Source organism: Mixophyes fleayi, chromosome 4 (genome assembly GCF_038048845.1).
Source record: "Mixophyes fleayi isolate aMixFle1 chromosome 4, aMixFle1.hap1, whole genome shotgun sequence".
Lineage (NCBI taxonomy): Eukaryota > Metazoa > Chordata > Amphibia > Anura > Limnodynastidae > Mixophyes > Mixophyes fleayi.
In genome coordinates this window covers 49,344,872-49,370,624 of record NC_134405.1, presented here as the reverse complement: position 1 = coordinate 49,370,624, position 25,753 = coordinate 49,344,872, and the positions used below count along the sequence as shown (strand labels likewise).

Below are 25,753 nucleotides of genomic sequence, written 5' to 3'. Positions count from 1 at the left end.
TATTGGGCTACAAATCTGGTACAGCTACAGGCTGTATTTGTGCAGGAAATAAGTTTCTTTCTGATGATATTTTGGCTTGTTTTAACACACCCAAACTATAGGATTTAGGAATGGGATTGTGAACGGTACAATGCTATTGTCTGCATAATAGAAGAGGGACCTTCATAAAATAAAACATCCACTTAAAATAATTGAGCTTTGAAAACCAGAGAGAATATGTAAAGTAGTCATTTTTGACTGAATCACTTTTTAATTTCGACCCAAGCTAATTTTATATTAATATGTGTTCCTAACAATGGATAACTAAAAAAACCACAGTAGAAAAAGTAGAAAAAAAAACACAACAAAAGTTTTCCCATAATTTTTCTCAGGACTATGTCTATAAATTCAGAGTAAGCCCAAAACATTACCCTGAAATATATATGTTTTTTTCTCCCAAGTATAAGGACAACATATGTGTACTTTTGAAACAAGTCTTAGGGAATTATAGGGATAGATATAGAGATATGTATTTAATCTGTTGTCATTTTATTAAAACTTTTATTCCCTCCTCCCACTCACCCACCGCATTTTTTCTCTATTTTTAACCAGGAGAGACCATTAGGGAGTAAATTTATCAAGCTGCGGGTTTGAAAAAATGGAGATGTTGCCTGTAGCAACCAATCAGATTCTAGTTATCATTTATTTAGTACATTCTACAAAACGACAGCTAGAATCTGATTGTTTGCAATAGGCAACAGCTCCACTTTTTCAAACCCGCAGATTTATAAATATACCCCCTAGGAGTCATCAGTGTTCTCTAATTTTTAATAAATCCAATCCAAATAATCACAGAGCACTATACAAACAAACTGAAAACTACTCTTCTTGACAACATCAACCTGTGGTATGATACTACCAGATGTCATGATTGTAAAAGGTATAGAGCAATTTCTAAGTGGATGGCCTATCTGTGAAATGGCAGTAACAGTGTGTTTCTGATGTTTAAACAGGTAATTTGAGGCAGAAGTCCTACTGCAAGTATTAGGAGTTGTTCAGGTAACTTGCAGTACTCATTCTAACAATCTTATATAGACAACATCATTTCTGATGCCCAGCTCCTAGCTTTGTTACATTGTTTTGAACCAGAAGTCTTAAATGTGATCACAAATAATATGTACAGTTAAGATAAATAAATATACTTACTGGGATCTCTGAAACTTCCTGTTTGCAGTGATATGAAAAGAAAGAAGGGGGAAGGGAGACACAGGAACAAAAATTAGATGGAAGAAGAGGAGGAGAGGTGACAGCTGATAAGGTAAATAAAATAATAATAATAATACATTAAATGACCAGAAAATCCATAAATAAAAGTTTACTTTATACCAATGAGCTAGTCATAACATCTGAATGTTTCCCAAGCCCATCAAAACCAAGTATATCTAAGATATGGATCTGGATTATGGGGGAAGCTTTTTTTCCTATGTGCACAAGATTTCTTGTATGTACAATCAAACTCCCATTGCAGATGCCCTAATTTGACACTTTTTTCTCATCCCTCCATCCCTAACTTCACACTACCATTTCCTGCATTTTACACCACAAACTGTCCCCAGATACAACAATCAGAACGGTTATAATACTTCTTATTGAAAGTGTTCAGTACAGTATATTACAGTGATGGCTAACCTGTGACACTCCAGGTGTTGTGAAACTACAAGCCCCAGCATGCTTTGCCAGCTATCAGCCAGTTATCTACTGGCAAAGCATGCTGGGGCTTGTAGTTTCACAACACCTGGAGTGTCACATGTTAGCCATCACTGGTATATTAGGTAAACCTTTAGTACTGCAAAAAGTTTGTTTTTTCATGGAAAGTACTGTGTACATATTGAAACAATCTGTAACTCACACAACACAATGGTCAATTGCAAAATTACATGTTTGTTTTTTACGCATGATGTTTGTGTCACTTCAGACCCTTACTTATACTATTTTGGATAGTAAACCATTTTTTTTCTGCCCCTTTGAAAAAAACATAAAATTGGGGTTTATCTGTATATTTGAATGATCTAAAATAAAATGCCTAAGAATAACAGGCACTTGCTAGTTGTGAGGTAGAAAATAAATAATTAAAAGAACGGTATTCTTATATTTGGTACAAGCTTTGTTCAAATTATACAGCATTGGCAAATGCCAGCAAGTTTTCTAACATTTTTCATTACACCTTGGCCACTGGGGGGCACTGTCTCACTACAGTTCAGCTTTGCTGAATAAGAAGTGTGAAAGTTCTCCTGAAAATAAATATGGCAAGTAACATGGTTCTCCTTACAGGAGGAGTTATTCCTATACGTTCTGGCAACAATGCATACCATAGATACAAGGTAATTATAAGGTTTATTTTACGTTTTTGCTCAATTTATGCTTTATAATGTAAAATGACAAGATTATTTTTCGCATGAACTTGTATGTGTGGTTTAGAGTCCCATCGAAGAACATCTGTTGCTTACACACAACAGTGGCAGAATGCAGACCAGGAACCCATTTCTCATGAATACTGGTCACAAAGTGCCTGAATAATGTCACTAATTTTTCTGGTGAACTGATGGGCTGCATTCTCTGAAACATTGGTTCAAACTGGCCCCCATCTCCCACGCACAATGACTGCCTTCAATTTTCTGACTGCAGTCTCCTGTTGGCCATGTCTGATGTGATTAAGGCATACTTGCCAACTCTTCCTGAATGTCAGAGAGACTCCCTAAAATAGGGGTGATCTCCCTCACTCCCTGAAGAGTCTGGCATTCTCGCAGATGCTGAGCCAGTACAAGACGTGGTTGGCTTCGCCATCTGTGGCATGATGAAACAGTTCAGAAATTGTGTCCTATGTCCGTGAATTGATGCCTATGGAGGTGGCCATTTTCATGGAGACCAAGATTTAATCAAAGACTGACAGGTAAGACAACATGACTTCAGTAATGGAGACAGAAATGTAAAAGACACTTCAGTCTCTAGAGATTCATTAACTGCTTTTCTTTAACGCACAGTTACCTACTCTACCGGAATGTCCGGGAGACTCCCGCATTTCTCTGAGACCTCCCGCGAGAACAGGGCAACCTGACAGTTGTTTAAGGGCAGGACCAAAATTATGCAATTCGTCAAGCCCTGCTCCCGCACTCCCACCTCCCCCGGGATCTCCCTGAAGCCTATGAGAAAAAGTTGGCAAGTATGGATTAAGGCCCATTACCCGCTGGCATCAGAAAACATGCTTTTAATATCAATGGTTGACGCTAGTAAAAGCATGTAAATGTAAAAGGACTGTTCTAGCAGACTGGTGCGCTTGTGTTGTGGAGTTGTATTCTCGCCTCTGCCTGCTCACTTTTTGTTCTCCGCAAATATACTCCATTGACCCCCATGACCGCAAGCCCTCATTGACCACTGCATGTCAAATGTGAACGTGTTTGACATGCGGTGTCGCTGGCGTTTAAAATAACGCAGTGGGCAACTAGCCTAGGTAGTAGTTAATTATGTGATAGTCAATGTGTTTCCATTTCCAACTTTGCCTGCTGTACTTACTAGACAAATGTAAAAGCACCAAAGACTATTATTGTGTTGTGATGCTTACAATGGTCAAGTTCAGCCACTGACAATCATGCTGTATTTAGGACATACACAGTGACATGTATAGACGTACAGTGACACAACTAATACAGAGACAGCAGCCGAGGTACAGGTTGACAGATACACTGTGATGTGACTGACACAGACACCCTGATAGAAAGCGCGATGTCTGATACAATTCACATAGTGAGCCTTAAAGATACCAACAAATATCATGAAGAATTCTTACTCTAATCTATTATTTATCTTTTATGTTCATCTTTATAGTCTGTGGAATGGCGCTCATAATCCATGCTAGTGGTATGGGGATCATGTTGTAAATTACAGATATAAAATAAAATGTGCATGCTTCTTAGCAATTGTCTATCCCAGCAGTGCCCTTACTTACATTTATTTTCAGATCGTTATTTGTACACATATGAGATCATTTATTCAGCATGTTTGGAGTTATTCTGGTAAAGGGGTTTCTATTTAATTTGGAGCAAATAAATAAACAAACATATAAAGTACAAGTTAACCCGTGCATGATACTCATGCATTCTAGTCAAATCAAGCTACTTAAGGTGTTAAAAAGGTTCTTGTCATGCATTTGGGCCTAGCCCAGGCCTCCTCAGGGGAAGAGCGTTACTTCCCGATGCAAGCGCCCTTTTTTAACGTGGTTTTGTCCACATGTCACCACCTCATCATTTTTCTCCATCACCTCATCCTTCATCTTCATCGCTACATCCTTCATCAAGCTACTTAAGGTGTTAAAAACTCCCCACTGTCACCCCCGGCAACCACCAACCACTCCCAACTGTCACTTCTCCTTCAAGAAATATATAGGTCAGTGTATAACTCTGCCCAGCAGGTGGCGCTGCAGCTTGTTTTTTTTTTTTTTTCACACACGCCACTAGGCATTTATATACCGGTAGTAGATACTAAATTACAGTTAGAATGACCCCAGTCTTTCCCTCCACTGCCGCTGCCATTCTCCTTCTCATTAAATTTATTGCACCAAACTCTTCCTGTCCGTATTATGATTACTTGTATCATTATATAAATGCTTTATTTATATCATCACTGTGTATTTTCTGCAGGGCTGTGCATTATTTTGAAGAGGGTGACTGTTCTTGCTTAGCTACAGCCTCTCTCTATGTATACGGCAGAAGAAAGCTGCTTATATAAGGTAAATGTACTGTTCCGGAAACGGTATGATACATGTGTAGGTAGAAGCTCACTTTGCAATTAACACTATATAGCAAAGGCAACGTGTTTTTATACCCATGTTTTACACAAGTGATGCATATATATGTATGATATACATATATATTGATTTACATAATGAGTTCTGATGTCTCAGACTGCAGTGTTTATTAAGAAAACATGTATTCTTAAGGGCTAATGCACCCCCTACTGTAAATTATACTGTATATTTGAAGTCACATTGGGTTTCTCCAACATGAGTAAAAGCACTCAGTTTACTCTTTTGTGTAACTACAGACAGTCGTCGAAGTGGAAATTTAGAAGTGGCGGTATGGAGAATGTAAGTCAATGGAATTTAATAGTTTTCCAACCACACAGTACAAGTGTTGGTATGGCATACCACAGTATACACACCACTTCCCACTGGTTACAGATAGAGATGAACACAATTTTCAAAACTGTACAGCTAAATATTTGCCTTGCTCTGAATTTTGAATTCTGCAAAATGCTAATTTACAAATACAACAATAACTGCAAAGTAAAAGAGGGATTTGAAGGTTCTATTGTCAGAACTTCAAACCTCCGCAAAAATCAATTCGCACAAAAATGTGCCACAATTCCACGCATCTCTAGTTACAGACTTCTAATATCTATGTCATTTGCATTATGGTGTGCATTACCCCGTACATATTTCCTGTTGTGGCTAACATAATGCTTCCATTTCTGGGGTTGTAGTTTAAGTGACCAGACCTAAAATGCAAGCTAGCTTTTATAGAAGAGTTATGAAAACCGTTCACAAATATATATGTGAATAGTTTTGGATATTATTAGAACATCATTTAAGGTAGATATTTTGCTACACACAGCAGACTTCTGTCAGTAATCACATTAAAGAACACCACAGGTGGTCTGAGTACATTAGACTGACAACGGAGAACAACACCTCACACCTAGCTGCTTAGCAAATGTAAATACTATGTGAAATATCTCAAGTTCTGTCGAGGTGTAGAAACTTTTACATCAATATTATGCATTTCATTAGTGGCTTACACATGTGAGACTTGTTTTAGCGGTCCTTTAAATATTCTAGCTGACATGTAGATGAACCTAGCCAAATAGACATCATATAATCTGTCTCACCAGTGGCGTTGTATCCTGGGGAGGATGGACTGAAACCCACAGACTCGGTAATCAGAGTGTTATATGGGCTGGTGCCTACACGACTTTGTAGCACGGGATTCGTCAGTAAGTGGTTACCCATAGTGCCTTGGGGACAGTAAACAAGAGTTAGGTTGTTGGGAGTCATGGTGCTTTTTATAATACAAACCCTCTATTAAAAGATATAAGACGCTATCAGTTGTAGGTACGCACCCCTGTTAAGAGTTGGTGTGCTGTTGAGGTCTCCTGCGATGAAGGAGGATTCCGTCTGTTTCCTGACGGTGTCGTTCCACATCCTGCGGATCCGGCTCTGTGTGTAATATCGGCTGTTGACCGTAGATTTCAAGGTTCCATGTTCTGCTCCTGGGCCTCTCACGCAACAGTACGAGTGTCTCAGACATTTACTATATTCCTTATGTACCTGCAGGAACAGCACATGCAAACGTTTATATAATATAATGTAAGCTGGACCAATATTCACAAAAAAGCCCCCTACTAATCGACTAGGAACTAATGACGTCACTGAGCATATTGTGCCTCGCGCCTTAGTGACATCATTCGTTTATAATGAACTGGTAGACTGAATATTGGTTCTCCAACAAAACGGTGACAAGTAAAGTTTAAAAGGGAACAACAATCAAAAGTAAATTAAAATCTCCTGATTACGATTTAGCAAATCATTTTGGACGTAATAAATATTATTGTTTTGCTAGATATGTTAGTTTTTCTAGATATTGCTGCATCCCCCAGTTTTTGTGGCAACAATGATCTCTTGCAGAATAACACCAGCCACTCACAGCCCATTCGTATGGACTCAATGTCCAATTCACCAAACACGTACATAGACAAATTGGACAAAGCAGACAGATAACCTCTGGTGTAACTGAAGCCTGTCAGTGTGGCTGGATGACAGCACACAGAGATCGATATTAGTTATCTTCCAACTGTATTTAGTTTGAAGTCCGGAAATGATGATATAGTTTTGTATTACATTGTTATTGGACATTGTTGTCCTTTTAGGGCCACCCAAATGCCCAGTATAGCTGCTGCTGGAAATTTGGCCTATGGAGGTTAAGTGATTCCATTTTTAGCTAATAAATGTTGATTAGTATCGATATCAGTGATTAAGAAGTACAACCAGTGGGGTAAGTTCATCTACAATACATAGATAGCGTAATGACACAATGCATTGTATAGAGGTAGCCTCCGGGGAGTGGTAAGGAAGAGAAAATGTGGAGCTTCAGTAAGAGAATATAGAGAGGTTTCTGCAGGGAGTCACTGAAAACACTTCCAACTGTACAGAGCTTATGATGTATTTGAAGCAAACACAAAGCAGGAGTTGTTTATACCTACAGAAGTGGCATTCTGGAGGAGTTTGTACAGCAACTCAAACATACAGCAGACTTTGCCTCATTTTGTCTGTAGGATGTTATCAAGAACATGTATTGTGTGCCAGTGCTCTCTGGTGTTGTGCCGTGTCCTAACAGGGCACCACTTTGTGTTGTGAAGCTCCACAGGACAAGAAGAGGTGTACGCAGGTCAGTGACTTTCTTGTGTAGGTGTTTTGAAGGCTTCTACAGGGCATAATTGCAGTGGTGTGGCCTTCTGCTGGGACCCATGTTATTTGTGAGGCTCCCCGCAAGCCCCATGTTACCGATGTTATGCTTTGAATGCTAACCTTCTTCTGGAGAGCACAGTGGAAGATGAATATGAACAAGCCCTGCAAAGCGTTGAAGGTAGTAAAGAGATACGCCAGGACCAGAGACTCTTTGTTAATGAACAAGAGGCCGAATGCCCAAGTGAGACCAAGCAGGAAAAGGAGGGTAACTGCTCCCAGGGCCCAAGACCTGAGCAAAATAAAAACAGACGTGTTCATAATGAAACATAATATAGAAGTAGGGGGTAAGGGTGAGGGTTGAAGGGGAAACAGTGTGGTTAAAGAGCTGAGATTAAGTCATTGAGAACAATTACTTTATGTTCTCCAAGCGGCTGGAGTCTGGCTTCAGGACAGAGGAGGAGCGAAGCATCTTGTGGAGAGTGACCAGGAGGATAAGCAGGTTCACCTACAGAGAGAGAAGATATTTAGTCTGAGAGGGTAGGGGATATATATGTGTGTAAGGGAACATTAATGTGTAGCATGTACATGTGATCTTTAGTGGGAAGGGAAAGAATGTGAAGATGAAGGAAATTAAAATACACTTTCAGTCCACATAAACATAACCCTAAGAGGATGTTTTTGTGTGCACCCATCTGTCCAGAGCTGGACTACTGTATACAGGGCTCATATCACAGTGTACATCTCCTCTACATTCCATGGAAATAGTCACTTTGTCACAGAACAAGTATGAAGGACATGAAATCACTAGGAACATAACCGAGGTCAATTTCAATGTCATTGCTTTGGAACTTGTAAAATGAACTACATTTTTTCCTTTTCAACCTCAAAAAAACCTTTGAAATCTCAAAGAAATTCCATATATATTGTGTTATACTCTGTGATCTTTCAGGGCTTAAGGTCCAGTTTGACACGCTAAGATGCAGATTTTACAGCTAAGAAAATGAAAAGTGGAGGAGTTGCCCATAGCAACCAATGGGTTTCTAACTATCATTTTCTATAATGTACTAGATAAATTGTCTATAGTACATTAGGGAAAACGATAGATACAATCTGTATAAAGTTCTCGGATCAGGGAAACATTCTGCAGATCTCTACAACTATCCACTTATGTTGATGTTGAATTTCATCAGGATGTTGTCACAAGTGTAAAAAGTCCTTGTCAGAAAAAAGTCTTAGTTTAGTAGAAAACATACGGAGAGTATGGCGTATAATGCCGCAGGGCCGATCTGCCATCAAAGTTATGTTTCAACGGTGCCATGACTTAAAAAAATGAAAACCCTTAAGCAGTATTGAAAATGGAAATGGTATATTAATTAAAATACCTAATTGGTCCTAAGAGAAAACTATTGTCATTTTTTCGCTCTCATTTTTACATTTTTATTACAAGCATCATTTGGTTAAGAACTGATGGTGAAATTAATTTGTCGAACAAAAAAAAAGCCTGCAACATCTGTGCTGCTACTTGTATGTTTCCAAAGCCACAGAACTTGGTATAATATATTCAGAGTTCTGAGGTTTACTAAACAGCCAGAGCCTGATTCATCAAGCAAGGTAAACGCCGATTTTGGATGTATAATCTGCAAATTTCATCTGCGCACGCTCAAAACCGGAGCAATTGAAACTAAACGCAGAAATGTTCAATTCACCTTCTAACGCCATGGACACTTATTATAGGCTATGATTTCTGAGAGGGAACGAGGAAGGGGCGTTAGCTCGTAGTCAATATACAGTAAGGGCGTGCCAAACTCGTGCGCATGCAGCAATATCCGATTCAAGCTTTGGGCATCTCAAAAGTACATGTTTTTCTGCCTATCTCTTGCTCCAGCTACAGGGCTAGTCTAAGTCCTGACTACTAGTGATGACCTTCTCCTATGCATGCTATAACATGTGTTTGCAATCAGGAGCAACTGTAAAAATGTTCAGTAGACATTGAGGGCCTGAGTCATTAAGGAGAGCAAAGCATAAAAAAGGAGTAACTTTTCACCTGGGCGAAAACCGTGTTGCATTGGAGGGGGAGGTAAATTTAAAATGCGGGGACAGATTTATAGTTCTGGTAGGGCATTTGTATAGAGGAGTGCAGGATAGATCATAGATGAGTGCAGGATAGAGTGCAGAGGAGAGCAGGATACAGTGTGTAGAGGAATGTAGGATAAATAATAGAGGCAATGCATTGAAACTTTGAGATGTGAGAGCATGTATTGAATCACATATACATTATGAGTGATTACGACAGTGAGCTAAAGAGAAGGAGAACACCAGAGAAAACATTACTCACCACAATAACAAGGGATACTGGACCAATAAAACTCCAGATGAAATAATTATCAACTCGCAGCCAGCAACTGTGACAGTGAGAGAAACAGCAAAACAGACAGTGAGGAACACTTATAAATATCTAGAGAAACAGTCACATCCAGATAGTTATCCAATGAGAGATAATTGCACTTCTGGAGAGTCAGAGATGATGTGTATAGCTGGAGACAGAGAGGAGTTATATATCTGGAGACTGTCAGAGCTGTAAACAGTGAGAGAGATGTTACATAGCTGGAGACAATGAGAGTAGTTACATAACTGGAGACAGTATTGGACAGCAAGAGGTAGTTACATAACTGAAGATAGCATGTGTCACTCACGCTTTATCCGTGCCATAGCTCCTGTAATCCACAGCCGCAGAAATTCCCACCACAAGAGCAGGAAACACATAGCCACAGAGGTAGTAGTACTTTCGCCGTGAGTGTTCAGTTTCAAACACCTCCACTAGCATAAGATAAAGCTGGACGCCCTCCAGGCACAGCCAGGAGAAGGCAGATAGGCTGAAGAAGTGCAAGAGACCAGCCAAGATGGGACATACCACCTAAGAGAGAGGCAACATGGCCACCAATAAGTAACTGAATGGGATAGGGGGCAACAGAGGAACTAAAAGAGGACAAAAGGACAGAAGACATTTAGGTGAAAGATGGAGAAAGATTAGATAATTGAGTTATAAAAAGAGAAAATGTGGGGACATAAGAGGTAAACGGAGATCACATGAGGAGTGTTAATGTGACTAGGGGAACATAAGCAGGCAACAGTTCTACCTGGTACTGTGTTTTGTCGATGCCGGTGAGGAAGAGAAGCTCAGCAAGAAAAAGACTGACACACAGGTTCTTATGAATGGTGTTTCTGTCAGTTTGGAGACCTCTCAGGAAACAGAAGGTGGATATACAGATTCCAAGACACACCAGAGAGATCACAATTCCCACCCATGAGATGACTGAGAGCAGCAACTCATTTATACGACCTTGGTACTGAGAAATAAAGCCAAGGGAATGAAAGTCAGTCAGAGACACAATAAACTGTTGTGCTACAAAATAACTAAGGAGAGACAGATAAAGAATATTAATAAAGCAGATAATAGGGTGAAAATAAAGGTACACAGTGTAACTTTAAACTGAAAAGACAGTGGGCAAAAAGCACTTTGAACACAAGTTAAAACCAAGGGAAGAAAGAAAAGTAAATAAAATTATTCTCATTGCAATTATTCTAGTCACACAGTCACAATCTAAAGAGACAACCATACACTAATCGCTGATTTGAGAGTGCTCTCACCATGTCTCTATGTGCCATCAGCACAGCAAAGTTAGTGAGGTGGTTGCATGCACAGGTTGTGTGGGTCTTGTTTGTGTGAAGCAACCGGCAGCCCTGTGTTGACCAAAACCCCAACATGGACCGCTCAGAGTAATTCCAGAATGTGCAGTTGGCATTGAAGTGGTTCTTAGACTGAAAGACAAAGACAGTAAATGGTACAATTATCTACTCCACCTATCCTACGTTCTACTCTCATAACCATGACAGATCTACTCCACCCATCTTACACTACTCTGATAACCATGACAGATCTACTCCACCCATCCTACACTACTCTGATAACCATGACAGATCTACTCCACCCATCTTACACTACTCTGATAACCATGACAGATCTACTCCACCCATCCTACACTACTCTGATAACCATGACAGATCTACTCCACCCATCCTACACTACTCTGATAACCATGACAGATCTACTCCACCCATCCTACACTACTCTGATAACCATGACAGATATACTCCACCCATCCTACACTACTCTGATAACCATGACAGATCTACTCCACCCATCCTACACTACTCTGATAACCATGACAGATCTACTCCACCCATCCTACACTACTCTGATAACCATGACAGATCTACTCCACCCATCTTACACTACTCTGATAACCATGACAAATCTCCTTCACCCATCCTACACTACACTGATAAGCATGACAGATCTCCTTTACCCATCCTACACTACTCTCATAACCATGACAGATCTCCTTTACCCATCCTACACTACTCTGATAACCATGACAGATCTACTCCACCCATCTTACACTACTCTGATAACCATGACAAATCTCCTTCACCCATCCTACACTACACTGATAAGCATGACAGATCTACTCCACCCATCCTACACTACTCTGATAACCATGACAGATCTACTCCACCCATCCTACACTACACTGATAAGCATGACAGATCTACTCCACCCATCCTACACTACATTGATAACCATGACAGATCTACTCCACCCATCCTACACTACACTGATAACCATGACAGATCTCCTTTACCCATCCTACACTACTCTGATAACCATGACAGATCTACTCCACCCATCCTACGCTCTACTCTCATAACCATGACAGATCTACTCCACCCATCCTACACTACTCTGACAACCATGACAGACATACTCCACCCATCATACACTACTTTGATAATCATGACAGATCTTCACCACCCATCCTACACTACTCTGATAACCATGACATGTCTGCTCCACCCATCCTACACTACTCTGATAACCATGACAGATTTACTCCACCCATCCTACACTACTCAGATAACCACAACAGATTTACTCCACCCATCCTACACTACTCTGATAACCATGACATGTCTGCTCCACCCATCCTACACTACTCTGATAATCATGACAGATTTACTACACCCATCCTACACTTCTCAGATAACCACAACAGATTTACTCCACCCATCCTACACTACTCCGACAACCATGGCAGATCTCCTTCACCCATCCTACACTACTCTGATAACCATGGCAGATCTCCTTCACCCATCCTACACTACTCTGATAACCATAACAGATCTACTCCACCCATCCTACACTACTCTAACAACCATGACAGACATACTCCACCCATCCTACACTACTTTGATAACCATGACCGATCTTCACCACCCATCCTACACTACTCTGATAACCATGACAGATCTACTCCACCCATCCTACACTACTCCGACAACCATGGCAGATCTCCTTCACCCATCCTACACTACTCCGATAACCATGGCAGATCTCCTTCACCCATCCTACACTACTCTGATAACCATGACAGATCTACTCCACCCATCCTACACTACTCCGACAACCATGGCAGATCTCCTTCACCCATTCTACACTACTCCGATAACCATGGCAGATCTCCTTCACCCATCCTACACTACTCTCATAAACATGACAGATCTACTCCACCCATCCTACACTACTCTGACAACCATGACAGACATACTCCACCCATCCTACACTACTTTGATAACTATGACCGATCTTCACCACCCATCCTACACTACTCTGATAACCATGACATGTCTGCTCCACCCATCCTACACTACTCTGATAACCATGACAGATTTACTCCACCCATCCTACACTACTCAGATAACCACAACAGATTTACTCCACCCATCCTACACTACTCTGATAACCATAACAGATCTACTCCACCCATCCTACACTACTCTGACAACCATGACAGATCTACTCCACCCATCCTACACTACTCTGATAACCATGGCAGATCTCCTTCACCCATCTTATACTGTACTTTCATAACCATGACCAATCTAGTCCAACCGACATTGCTGCCCTCAATATTAAAGATATATGTCATCCTTCCTATACACTGTAGTCAACATGGAAGCTATATTTTTATAGACAATACCGTCACATGGAGAATTTACTTTACGTATCCTACATTATTCTCTTCTTACCATTAACGTTCAAGTTATCTCTACACACCCTGAAAAATGTATTGTACCAGTACAACATAGTGTTTTCCTCACCACAAAAGGTTTACCACTCTTCCCTGCCCATTGAATAATCCACCTTTCTCACCCTGCAAGATTTACTTCTACACAATTCACCTCAACTTGCAAGATGTCCTACACCCACCTAATACATAACTCTCCTCAGCATAGAATATCTTCTCTGCTCATAATGTGCTCTCTATGCCATGAAAAATCTAGCCAACCAACACATTTTGCTCCACTTATCATGAAAGATCTTCTCTTGTTCTGCAATATCTATCACATCCATTGTACACAGATCTCTACACTCTGCATCTAATGTGCCCAACTTGCTTTCTTCTCATTCTATAAGATCTACTGTCCACACATTGCTCTTCACGCTACAGAAGATCTGCTGTATCTCCACAATATGGAAGATTTTCATCTACATACTGCTCTCCTCAGCGAGCAAAAACTAATTCACAAACCATACTCACTCTGCAAGACCATCATCACTTGTCCTATAAAACCGTCTCCTCTCTATTAAACATCCTCCACACTCACCATGCAAGGTCTAATCATTAAAGTCTAAGCGATCTGATCTTCTTACACACGGTTTATCAAACCAACTAAGGTTTAACCCTGTATTCTACATGAACCCTTGTTCTCGACATGCATGACTGAGTCCTTTCATTCTTCTTTATTATTTTTTGTCCTCCACCTATACTACATTCTGCTCACCCTGTACCCGACCCTACTAATGTTTGATCATTGAACAGTGTTCTAAGCAGGTTATTTGCGTGGCTATTTGCCTTCACCTGTAGATGTGGTAGTGTGAATATAACGGGGTCCATAAGGAAAACTCTGCTGGATTCTTTATTTATGGAAGCTGCTATAATCTGTGAGTTCACCACCAGTGAGTGCCCTGTGGAACTGCTTTCACCCCCAAAACGTACAGTGGAATTCTCCGTGGATAGAAAGAGACCCAGGTTATTGTACAGGATAAAGACCACCTTCACAACCCCTAGAGAGGGGAAAACATGGAAACCAAAGTGTTAGAAATTACATGGAATACAAATACCATAAATAATCTATGATAGACTGGACCAAAATACCATGAAGTACAAACATGACACGTACCATGAAGACCAGTAACATCACAAACGCCTATAGAGGCAACTGGCATTTCACTCGGCCCTAATCTAAATATGATGTTTTGTACTTTGTTATAGTGCACTCACTGTTTTGAAGTGTATTTAGCAATGTTACTTATACACAACAATGTGTACTCTTTTTATTGTCTTAATTACTACTAAGGACTGTAATACAACCTATACCAATATGGGAAAGAAAGCCTGTAAAACTATACACGACGTGTGAAATATGCAGATGTTGCAAGGAATGTGGTAGGGTGGCTGCATGTTAAAGACAATACTTGGAGAACTTGAGATAAGATGAAATATTTCCTACGGTAAATGTGTGAAGGGTAACGATGGAAATACAATCAAAACGGAACTATTAACTGTGTTAAGAATGACAGGTTACACTATTATATTAGATGTTACTTAGCGCATTAGGCTCATTAGAGCAAAATTACATGGTGCATGAAAATTACAATGTATGCATAGAGACTTCATGTAAACAGCCTACAGGCTGCACAGAGGCTTCAGAGACACATACTAAAAAGCATTGGAAGAATGCAGGTAGCTTGCAAGCAAGATAGCTGCAAGAACCAGGACATCTTCCCCCATAAACAAATGTTCATGAACATCTGCGCTTATTACTGGAGCCTGTAACCCACATGGTCAACCAAACAGAGGTTAAGCTATTGTCTGGGCTGTATGAGCAAGATACCAAGTGACTGACCACCTACTCTTCTATCACTAGACAGTGGGAAACATAAGTGGGCAATGCCGACTTCATCACACCTGTGCTCCTGGCTATTTTCCAAGTATGTGAAGGACATAAAATGTAGAATGTTAACCGACACTGCTCCATAGAATGACCCCACACTATGAGAACAATGCAAATGAAAGAGAAGCGTATACACACCTTCAACAGAGACACAGAGACGACAGGTGATATGTAGAAACCCAGCATAAATAAACAGACATCTCACCATTGCGACTGTTCTGCTTGATGGAATTGGCCGACAGCTGGATGGAGCTGACACTGTGATTGTCCTGGGGGAAGATCAGCTCGGAGACCTGGCCCTCGGTGTTCACCACAGATACCTCCAGCACTGAGAGAGGAGATGGAGAGTTAAGAGTCGCACAAAGACCATGAGGGAGCAGCATCAGGGAAGAATGAAGTAGAACAATACACCAGCCTTAACAACGCCTCCCTAAAGGTGCCTCACCGACATTAGTCTTAGCAGTCTGGAAGCGTGCCGGCTCCTTGACATTATCGGCCACAAGGAAGGCTCCTTCCTCTAGTATGTCCAGTAACATTGTTGCTGCGTGTTCCTGCTCTGTGACATTCATGTCTCTCCATGAGGGTAGGGCTTCTGGACGTAAGAGGTTGTCCACTGTCTCCACCACCGCCTGTGACACAAAGGATATAACTGTCCATATCATTGCTTGTGACACATAAAATACACAGTATATATAACATTATTATCATTTTTATTTAGTAACATTTCTTTATATAGTGTGAGCCTACTCAACGGGGCTTTACAATTGTAAACAGTCATAGTATTAATACAAGACTGGGTATTAACAGACAGACACAGAAGTAAGAGTGCCCACTCCCAAGCTTGCAATCTATAAGAAAACAGGAGTTTCATACCGGAGGTTACGTGCCACATACTCTCTATACATAGTGCATACTTAGTGCAGCCACACAGCAATGGGAAAATGTGCTCAATGGGCTATCTGGTACAGTCACACCGCAATACTGGCTGGGTGGTCAGTGGGTTGCTTGAGTGCAGAAATAAATTTAACGTGAGTTTGATGGGTGGTAATTGGGTAGAAGAGCCTAAGCAGGTAATGAGGGTGCTTTGAGAATTTAGTAAGCTTGCTTGAAGATGTGAGGGGAAAAAGGGAATGCTTGAAGGTTTTGAGGCTAGAGGAGAGTTTTGTTGTATAAGGGAGGGAATTTTACACAGTGGGTGCAGCCTGAAAATAGTCCTGTAATCAGGAATGGCAGCAGGGGATAAGTGTGGGTGAGAAACATAGGTAATGGGTAGAGGTTGAGTTGGGGGATATTCTGAGACAAGTGAGGAGATGTATATTGGTGCAGTTTTGTTAATGACCTTGCATGTTGTATAAGTATTTTATATTGAGCTTGGTAGAATACTGGCAACCAGTGTATTATTATTATTATTAATTTTTATTTATAGGGCGCCACAAAGTATCCGTAGCGCCGTACAGGGACAAACAATGGCACAGTACAAGGTGAAACAGCACAGTACAAGAAACAGTAAGCACTATAACTCTGGGGGCTCAGGCACAGCATGAAAGAGAGGGAGGGAGGAGAAAAGTGAGTACAGGCAGGTAACTATGGCCCAAGAGGGTGGGCACGGATGACAGGTTGAGAGTCACTGAGGGGAGCGGAGAGAAGCGAGAGGAGACAGAGGGCAGAGGGACCGAGAGGCGGTGAACTGAGTAGCTGGAGAGCGCAGTTAAAAGTGATGGAAACAGGAGGTAGGAGAGCCCTGCTCAAAGGAGCGAACAATCTAAAGGGAGGGGAAGACAGACAGACACATGGGGAACATTATACAGAACGAAGCAGCAATGGACAAAAAGTTTTGCAAGGAAAATGAGGCTAACCGCTGCCTTCAAAGTAAATGGCATAGGTGAGAGTTTGGTTTGAGGGAGACCAATAAGAAGGGAACTGCAACAGTTATTGTGATACTACTGCCTGGGATACATAAAATTCACACAATATAACTGTCCATACCAGCGCATATGACACATAAAATACATGCAGAGTGTCCATACTACCGCCTGTGATAAATAAATACACAAAAGGAGATAACTGTCCATACTATCAGCTGTGAAATATACACAGAATATAATTGCCCATACAATCTGCAGTCACATAGAAACATACAATAGAACTATACAAACCACAGCCTGACACAAAAATGTGCACAGGATATAACTTGCCATACAACAGCCTCTGACACAGAATTATAGACAGAGCATAGCTGCCCAAACCACTGTCACTGGCGCAGAAATACACAAATATTATAGCGCACCCTTCCACCACCTGCTAGACAGTAATACATCACTACTTCTACAGTTACCTTGATGTAGTCCTTGCAAGTCCTCTCCCTCTTGTGCATCTGTAAAAGAAACAAAACAGAAATGTTACTGACTGGCAGGCACAGTGCAAAAAATGCATATCAGCTGTTGTACCATTGTGGAACCACTTTATGTATACACAAACACTGATGCCTACAACATGCACTCTTCACTACATCGCTTGGGACAGCCTACTAGACCCATAGCAGAGTAACAAGACCAACAGCAACTACACCAGATCCCCTCCTACCTGACAAGATATCTAACCAAAAGAAAACACCATGGGAATCCACAATTCCATCAACCAGCGCTTCACAGCATCATTGAGCTAAGTATCATTCTTTTACTAGCTTTACTAGGTGAATGGCCACCCTGTATGTAGCGAACATGGCACTCCACACAAAAGCAAAACACATTGGTGAATCCCGCAACATGTATAAATTGCCTGATGGTTGCAGCCAATAGTGTGACCCATGTTTCATATTAATTTAAATATCAAGCTCATAAACTGCGTTTGTGTTGCGTATGGCACAAAGAATGTGCAAGTCTAGTAACACCTACTGACCATCCACCGTGCAGAGTAGTTCTGTGTGTGTGTTACTTGAATTGGTAGACAGTGGTACAGTAGTACTTGAGTTGGCCATCATTGGCACTGGTGGCAGTAGTGATACTTGAGTTGGAGGTTTGTGGTACAGGTGGTAATAGTGATAGTTGAGCTGACAGTCCATGCGTCAGGCGCCGTCCCGCACTCCTACCTGGTGCCGGGATGGACGCCTTCTCTGTAGCTCGTCCCGTTGCTTAGCAACGGGACGTCACTTCCGCTTTTCAGACCGGATCGCGTCTCCGTTGCTAGGCTACAGAGACGCTCAGGGCCGCTTCCTCCACTCACACCAATGATTGGTGGTAAGCCACTATTTAAGCCAGACTCTGGCACCACTAGGGTGCCAGAGTATCTAGTCTTCTAGCCTGTCTCTTGGCTCCCCTATGATATACATAGTATACATTTATTCAGCCTGCATCTCCGGATTCTGACCTCTGCCTGACTGACCACTCTCTCGGATTCTCCCTGGTTCCTGTTTTGATCTCCTGGCTCTGACCCCTGGCTCCCTGACTACTCTCCTGCCTGACTCCTCTTCTTCTCCTACCTCGTTGCCTGCACGGTTTTGACCCCGTATTGTCGACTACGATTGTTCACTGGTAGCTACCTGGGAGGACCACGACCGACACGTCTCAGTGGCTAAGTCTAAAACCCCTTGCGGGGTTCCCTGGTGAACACCTGGGGCATGGTTAGACTCTGCGCCTCCTTGCGTAGCAGCGCAGATACCAGCAGATAAGGCCATCCAACTACCTTGTTCGTGACACCATATTAGTCGTGTTAGTTGAGTTGACAGTCCATGATACAGGTGGTAGTGTTTAGTAGTGTTATTTGAGTTGACAGTCCATGATACAGGTGGTAGTGTTTAGTAGTGTTATTTGAGTTGACAGTCCATGATACAGGTGGTAGTGTTTAGTAGTGTTATTTGAGTTGACAGTCCATGATATAGGTGGTAGTGTTTAGTAGTGTTAGTTGAGTTGGCTGTGAGTGGTACAGGTGGTTATAATGTTTAGTACTCTTACTTGAGTTGGCGATCAGTGATACAGATGGTTGTAGTATTACTTAGTAAGTGACCTAGGTAGTAGGATTGTTGATATTACCCTGTTGTAATTCTTTCCAGCACTCTCTCTCTCTATTGGTCTTAGCGCCTGTAGCTGAGCATCTAGAATGTCCACCAGCTGTTCCAGAAGACGCACTGACGAAGTGACATCCCCGGCATAGATCTGTCCACGGGTGTGTCGGGCCAGTTCTCCAGCAATGTTCGCTGCATTTTCTCCACTTTTAATCTAAGGATTAGAATAGAGATGAGAAGCAGTCCAGGAGAACAAAGTACAGATGAGAAAGATGGACAATGGTTTAGAGAAAACAAATACGTTCACAAGTAGGAAAGCAAATACAGGAGGAAGAAATTGACACATCAGGAAAGAAAATATCTCTAAAAAACATAAAACACACTCCGTACAAGCACTGCCGCTCTTAGACAAGGTCATCCCTCACCTTCTGTGCTACCTGATTGACCCAAGGAGAAGTGCAGTTACTGAGGTCTGGGCCACGAGGGTTCCACACAGCCAACGTGGGCAAACAGAGGAACGAGGCAATGCCTGCGAAGAAGACACAAGGATGATTACCTAAAACTACATATTAAAAAGATGTCCTTTTCACTGCATTCTTAGTGGGTTTTTAAAAATGAGAATGTCATATAATGGCCAGAACATACAGCCAGTCATTGAATCAATCAATTGAATCATTATATAGCTAAAGCTGAATGCAAAAAAATTGCATGATGGAAACTGTAAAAAATGTCCAACTTTCACATTAGAATCAACCTACTTCCATTACTTCTACTTTAAAATCAACCTACTTCCATTACTTTCACTTTAGAATCTACTTACTTCCATTACTTCCACTTTAGAGTCAACCTACTTCCATTACTTCCACTTTAGAATCAACTTACTTCCATTACTTCCACTTTAGAATCAACTTCCACTTTAGAATCAACCTACTTCCTTTACTTCCACTTTAGAATCAACTTACTTCCACTTTAGGATTACCCTCATTATTCATTCACAGTTTTTGAGGCAGAGGGGAAGACAGAGTTACTGATATTTTATGAAGCTCCAGGGAATTGTTATATTGGTACCAAAGTCTTCAAGGTTTGTGAAAGGCAGATACTCTATTGTTAAGTAGACTAGATAGGTACTTCATTAAGGAAAACCATACACGATTTAACAAGGGGCTCGTTGGAGGGACCTGCTTCTTCCATTCTCTCGCAATTAGAAGTTTGTCAGTATTATCTGAATTTCTGCTTGTAAATTCTAATTTTAAAAGGACATATTAGAAATCCCAGAACTTGGTCCATCAGTATCTCATGTGTAACTCATGTGGACTGTGAAAACTCATGCAAAGGAAAAGGATGGTGTAACCCACAGCAACCAATTAGATTCTAGGTTTAACGTCATATGAACAAAACCCATCATTATCCTCTGCACCAATTTTCATAAATGTCAGCCATTGATTGACTTATTTATAAGCGTTCCATGATGGAATGCATATCAATCAGCAAATGCAAACCACACATACACGACGAGCGCTAATATATAAGTAACTCGTTCTGCTTCATCTCTGATCCAACACCAAACGCGTCCGCCTACATCTTCCATAACAGTAAAATTGCAGGTGCGAAATGTTGTGTTTGTTAGTGCAAATAATTACAGCTAATATCTGGTTACTGTGAATCACACAAGATGGATCTATTTGTTCCAGGTGTATAACCGGTGTACATGAGTTATGTAGAAATATGATTTACATTTGAAGTATTATAAAAATTAATAATAACAACATTTAAATAGCTCTTTTCTTAAACTAGATTCAAAGCACTTTATAGTTTACAAACAAATGTATAAACTGTCAGTATGATGGAATTATATTGATTGCAGTCCTTAACCAGGGTGGAAAGTTTTCGGCTGCTGTTGAGTACTTCCGGAGAGAGGGTACTTCTCGGACTGTATTTATTCATTAAACAGTTAACAGCAATACAAAGTGTGGGATAAACATGGAAACAAATGACTTTTTCATTTAAATTTACCTTCCTGCAAACAAAATTTGTGTTTTTTACAAGTGGGTGTAATATCAGTCACACAAGTGTGCCTCTTCCACATTCAGCAAGGTACAGGTGCATGACAAGGTATCATTTGTGCTAGGGACCCTCAATTTTCCCCTTTCATGAAATACCTTTAATGTGTATAAAACAACTTACCACGGGTGCCCTTTGGGCACGGTCTCTCTACTCGCATGCCTTGCTGCGTGGCCGGCCACTGGACTCTCCGCTCCTCACGGGCAGGACAGAAAATCTCTGGGTGTGAATGCTGGTTGGACGGGGGAGGGCGACGGGTGCCGGGGGTAGGAGGATCGTGCCCCACTTGGTTTATAGCCCCTACAGGATGCGTTGTGAGGGGAGGACGACGGACAGTGGTGGTGGCAGACGGCAGAGTGGTTACAGTCACAGGAGGGGGAGGAAGGGTGACTGTGACCACTGATGGGGTGGGAGTAACTGGACCTAAGGAGTGCAAAATAAAGACAGGAGTTTTAAAATATATATTTATATATAAAAGAATATACACCAAGTATAATACCGTCTATCTCCACTCTGATGCCTTCTTCCCAATGTTATTACTGTTTCTCTAATTGTATTTCTGTGTGAAGCCTTATGTAAAACACACTGAGACACAGAAACACAGAGTCTGCTTTATGTGCACCTGGACTAAAGAGCAAGATGTGTCCTTGAATCATATTGTGTAGGGTGTATACAAAGTACACAGCTTTACAGCACAGCTATATGCTCCAAGCCCCTGAAAATAGAGGGCATATGGCACTACAGACACCTGCACCTGTCCCATGAAAAGTGTTTCAGTTCACAAAACACCGTGTGTAGAGAGATGTGCTCTTTACAGTGGATCATGTGCATATAAAACTATCCTGGTGTCGTTAGAACATGGAATAGAAATAACTGTTGTAATTTCTCCTCCTGGGCTTTTCTTTTGTTGTATGCTGTTCAGGCCACAGCACAGCCTGACAAACACAGTAAACTAATAAACATAATGGGTAAAACAGACATATTACCACTTCTATCATGCTTAATCACACAGTACCACTTCTATCACGCTGGATCACACAGTGCCACATCTATCGTGCTGGATCACACAGTGCCACGTCTATCATGCTGGATGACACAGTACCACTTCTATCATGCTGGATCACACAGTGCCACATCTATCATGCTGGATCACACAGTGCCACGCCTATCATGCTGGATGACACAGTACCACTTCTATCACGCTGGATGACACAGTGCCACTTCTATCACGCTGGATGACACAGTGCCACATCTATCATGCTGGATGACACAGTGCCACTTCTATCACGCTGGATGACACAGTGCCACTTCTATCACGCTGGATGACACAGTGCCACTTCTATCACGCTGGATGACACAGTGCCACTTCTATCACGCTGGATCACACAGTGCCACTTCTATCACGCTGGATCACACAGTCCCACTTCTATCATGCTGGATCACATAGTGCCACTTCTATCATGCTGGATCACACAGTGCCACTTCTATCACGCTGGATGACACAGTGCCACTTCTATCATGCTGTATCACACAGTGCCACTTCTATCACGCTGGATCACACAGTACCAATTCTCTCACGCTGGATCACACAGTCCCACTTCTATCATGCTGGATCACATAGTGCCACTTCTATCATGCTGGATCACACAGTGCCACTTTTATCATGCTGGATCACACAGTACCACTTCTCTCATGCTGGATCACATAGTGCCACTTCTATCATGCTGGATCACACAGTGCCACTTCTCTCATACAAACATAGAATTTGACGGCAGATAAGAACCGCTTGCCCCATCTAGTCTGCCAATTTATTAACCTATGGTAACCTCAAACCCTATTTGGTCCTTTAATCTTTGTAAGGATATCCTTATGTCTATCCCAAGCATGTTTAAATTACTCTACTGTATTTGTAGTTTTTCCTCAAATTTCCTCTGAACCTACTTCCCTCCAGTGTCAGAGCATGTCCTCGTGTTCTAGTACTTCCCTTAATTGGAAGAATGTTTCCCTTATGTACCTTGTTAAAACCCTTGATATATTTAAAAGTTTCTATCATGTCCCCCTTTCTCTTCTCTGCTCCAAACTATACATAATAAGATCTTTGAGTCTTTCCAGGTAAGTTTTGTGCTGTAGGCCATGCACCATTATAGTTGCCCTTCTTTGTACAGTCTCTAATGTATTTATATTCTTCTCCAGAATTGAAAACAGTATTCTAGATGAGGCCGTACCAATGACCAATACAGTGGTATTATAACTTCTTTCTTTCTGCTACTGATTCCTCTTGCTATACAACCAAGCATTTGACTTGCCTTCCTCATTGCATTGTTACATTGCTTACCTGCCTTTAAGTCACCTGAAATAGTGACTCCTAGATCCATTTCCTCCTCAGTAGTTTCCATTACAGTGCCATTAATACTCTATTTAGTCTTTGGGTTTTTGAGGCCCAATTGCATGATTTTGCATTTCTTGGCATTAAACTGTAGTTGCCACTCTCTTGACCATTCCTCTAGTCTACCTAGATCATCAATCATTTGTTATACTCTTGGTGTTTCTATGTTGTTGCATATCTTTGTGTCATCTGCAAAAATGCATACTTTTCCTTGAATACCATTTGCAATGTCTCCAATAAAGATATTAAAAAGCACTGGTCCAAGTACAGATCCTTGAGGTACTCCACTGGTAACCTTTCCCTCCTGTGACTCCATTTACTATAACTCTGTTTTCTATCCTGCAATCAAGATCTTATCCATTCAACCCTCTTAGAATCCAATCCCTAGCTTTCAAGATTATTTAACAGTCTGTGATGTGGGACAGTGTCAAAAGCCGTATTGAAATCCAGATAAGCTACATCTACAGTCCTCATGCTGGATGACACAGTACTACTTCTGCTAAGTCACAAAGTGCCACTTCTTCCATGCTGGATGACACAGTACCACTTCTCTTAAGCTGGATGAGACAGTACCACTTCTCTTAAGCTGGATGACACAGTACCACTTCTCTTAAGCAGGATGACACAGTACCACTTCTCTCATGCTGGATCACACAGTACCACTTCTCTCATGCTAAATCACACAGTACCACTTCTCTCATGCGAAATCACACAGTACCACTTCTCTCATTCTGGACTACACAGTGCCACTACTCTCATTCTGGACTACACAACAGTGCTACTTCTCTCATGCTGGATAACACAGTACCACGTATCTCATGCTAAATCACACAGTGCCACTTCTCTTGAAGCTGATCAGTCAGCATAAAATGGTAATAAAAACATTTCTAACAGATCCTGCCCTAGGCACCAACCTCCTAGAAAATACATCCTGCAGCCTTGGCATAGTACTGTGCCTCAGTTTGAATTAAATGTGATATATAAGAGAATCAAATATCTCCTGGCAACAACACCCACATAGCCAGCGGGTCTTCTAATATGGTGGGACCTGTATCATTTACTATCGCATAAAAAGAAAAGGATTAACACTTTTATTGGATTTTAGAAAAGCTCTAGAAACAAATATGAACTCATGAATAATTTGGGTTAGGCAAGGCGAGAAGTGGACTATTTTCTAAAGAGAAGCACAGCTGAAATTTTAAAGCCCCTTGGTCAAGCATCAGTACTAGGGACAAATTCTTATTAGCATTTATTTAATGATTATCGTAATAATAAAATAGATTGAAATGCAGCATAAAATGTGCATTGAATATGATATATCTTAAATTCCCTGACAATGGTCAATGATACTTACCAGCAATCTCTGCAAAGATGAACCTTAATACTCTCTCTCTCTCTCTCTGTCTCTCTATATATATATTATTATTATTAATTTTTATTTATAAGGCGCCACAAGGCGTCCGCAGCGCCGTACAGAGACAAACAAATTACAATACAATGGGAGACAGCACAGTACAGTAAACAGTAAGCACAGCAACTCAGTAAGCTCAATGCACAGCTAGAGAGGGCGGGGAAGGGGGAGGTAGGATCCGCAAATGACGGGGCCCAAAAAGGAGGGCGCGGAAGACAGGGAGACCCCCAGGGGGGAGGAGGGAGCGAGAGTGGACGTGGGGTGGAGGACCCTCAAGGAGGAGGGCTAAGTAGCTGGAGAGCAGAGTTAGAAGTGGTGGAAACA

General features: G+C 41.4%; 1 protein-coding gene and 1 long non-coding RNA gene across 4 annotated transcripts in view; one reads left to right on the top strand and one right to left on the bottom strand.

Annotated features, from left to right (window-relative positions):
• Positions 1-25,753, bottom strand: part of ADGRL1 (adhesion G protein-coupled receptor L1) — a 207,798-nt gene that overhangs the window by 4,406 nt on the left and 177,639 nt on the right. For 2 of the 3 annotated variants that reach the window (XM_075206898.1, XM_075206899.1), the window contains exons 6-21: positions 21,756-22,055; positions 19,997-20,100; positions 19,600-19,785; positions 17,907-17,945; positions 16,017-16,200; positions 15,777-15,899; positions 14,476-14,681; positions 11,144-11,314; positions 10,633-10,842; positions 10,189-10,409; positions 9,831-9,897; positions 7,909-8,000; positions 7,616-7,784; positions 6,151-6,358; positions 5,920-6,045; positions 1,186-1,203 (exon numbers count right to left, since the gene is read on the bottom strand). In XM_075206898.1, the coding sequence (XP_075062999.1) occupies positions 1,186-1,203; positions 5,920-6,045; positions 6,151-6,358; positions 7,616-7,784; positions 7,909-8,000; positions 9,831-9,897; positions 10,189-10,409; positions 10,633-10,842; positions 11,144-11,314; positions 14,476-14,681; positions 15,777-15,899; positions 16,017-16,200; positions 17,907-17,945; positions 19,600-19,785; positions 19,997-20,100; positions 21,756-22,055 (2,424 nt within the window). The remainder of the gene's footprint in view (positions 1-1,185; positions 1,204-5,919; positions 6,046-6,150; positions 6,359-7,615; positions 7,785-7,908; positions 8,001-9,830; positions 9,898-10,188; positions 10,410-10,632; positions 10,843-11,143; positions 11,315-14,475; positions 14,682-15,776; positions 15,900-16,016; positions 16,201-17,906; positions 17,946-19,599; positions 19,786-19,996; positions 20,101-21,755; positions 22,056-25,753) is intronic. The other variant, XM_075206900.1, reaches the window with a different exon arrangement.
• Positions 680-25,753, top strand: part of LOC142151357 (uncharacterized) — an 82,333-nt gene continuing 57,259 nt past the window's right edge. The window contains exons 1-4 of the long non-coding RNA XR_012691183.1: positions 680-1,038; positions 1,214-1,297; positions 2,311-2,360; positions 4,674-4,762. This is a non-coding gene — a long non-coding RNA (uncharacterized LOC142151357). The remainder of the gene's footprint in view (positions 1,039-1,213; positions 1,298-2,310; positions 2,361-4,673; positions 4,763-25,753) is intronic.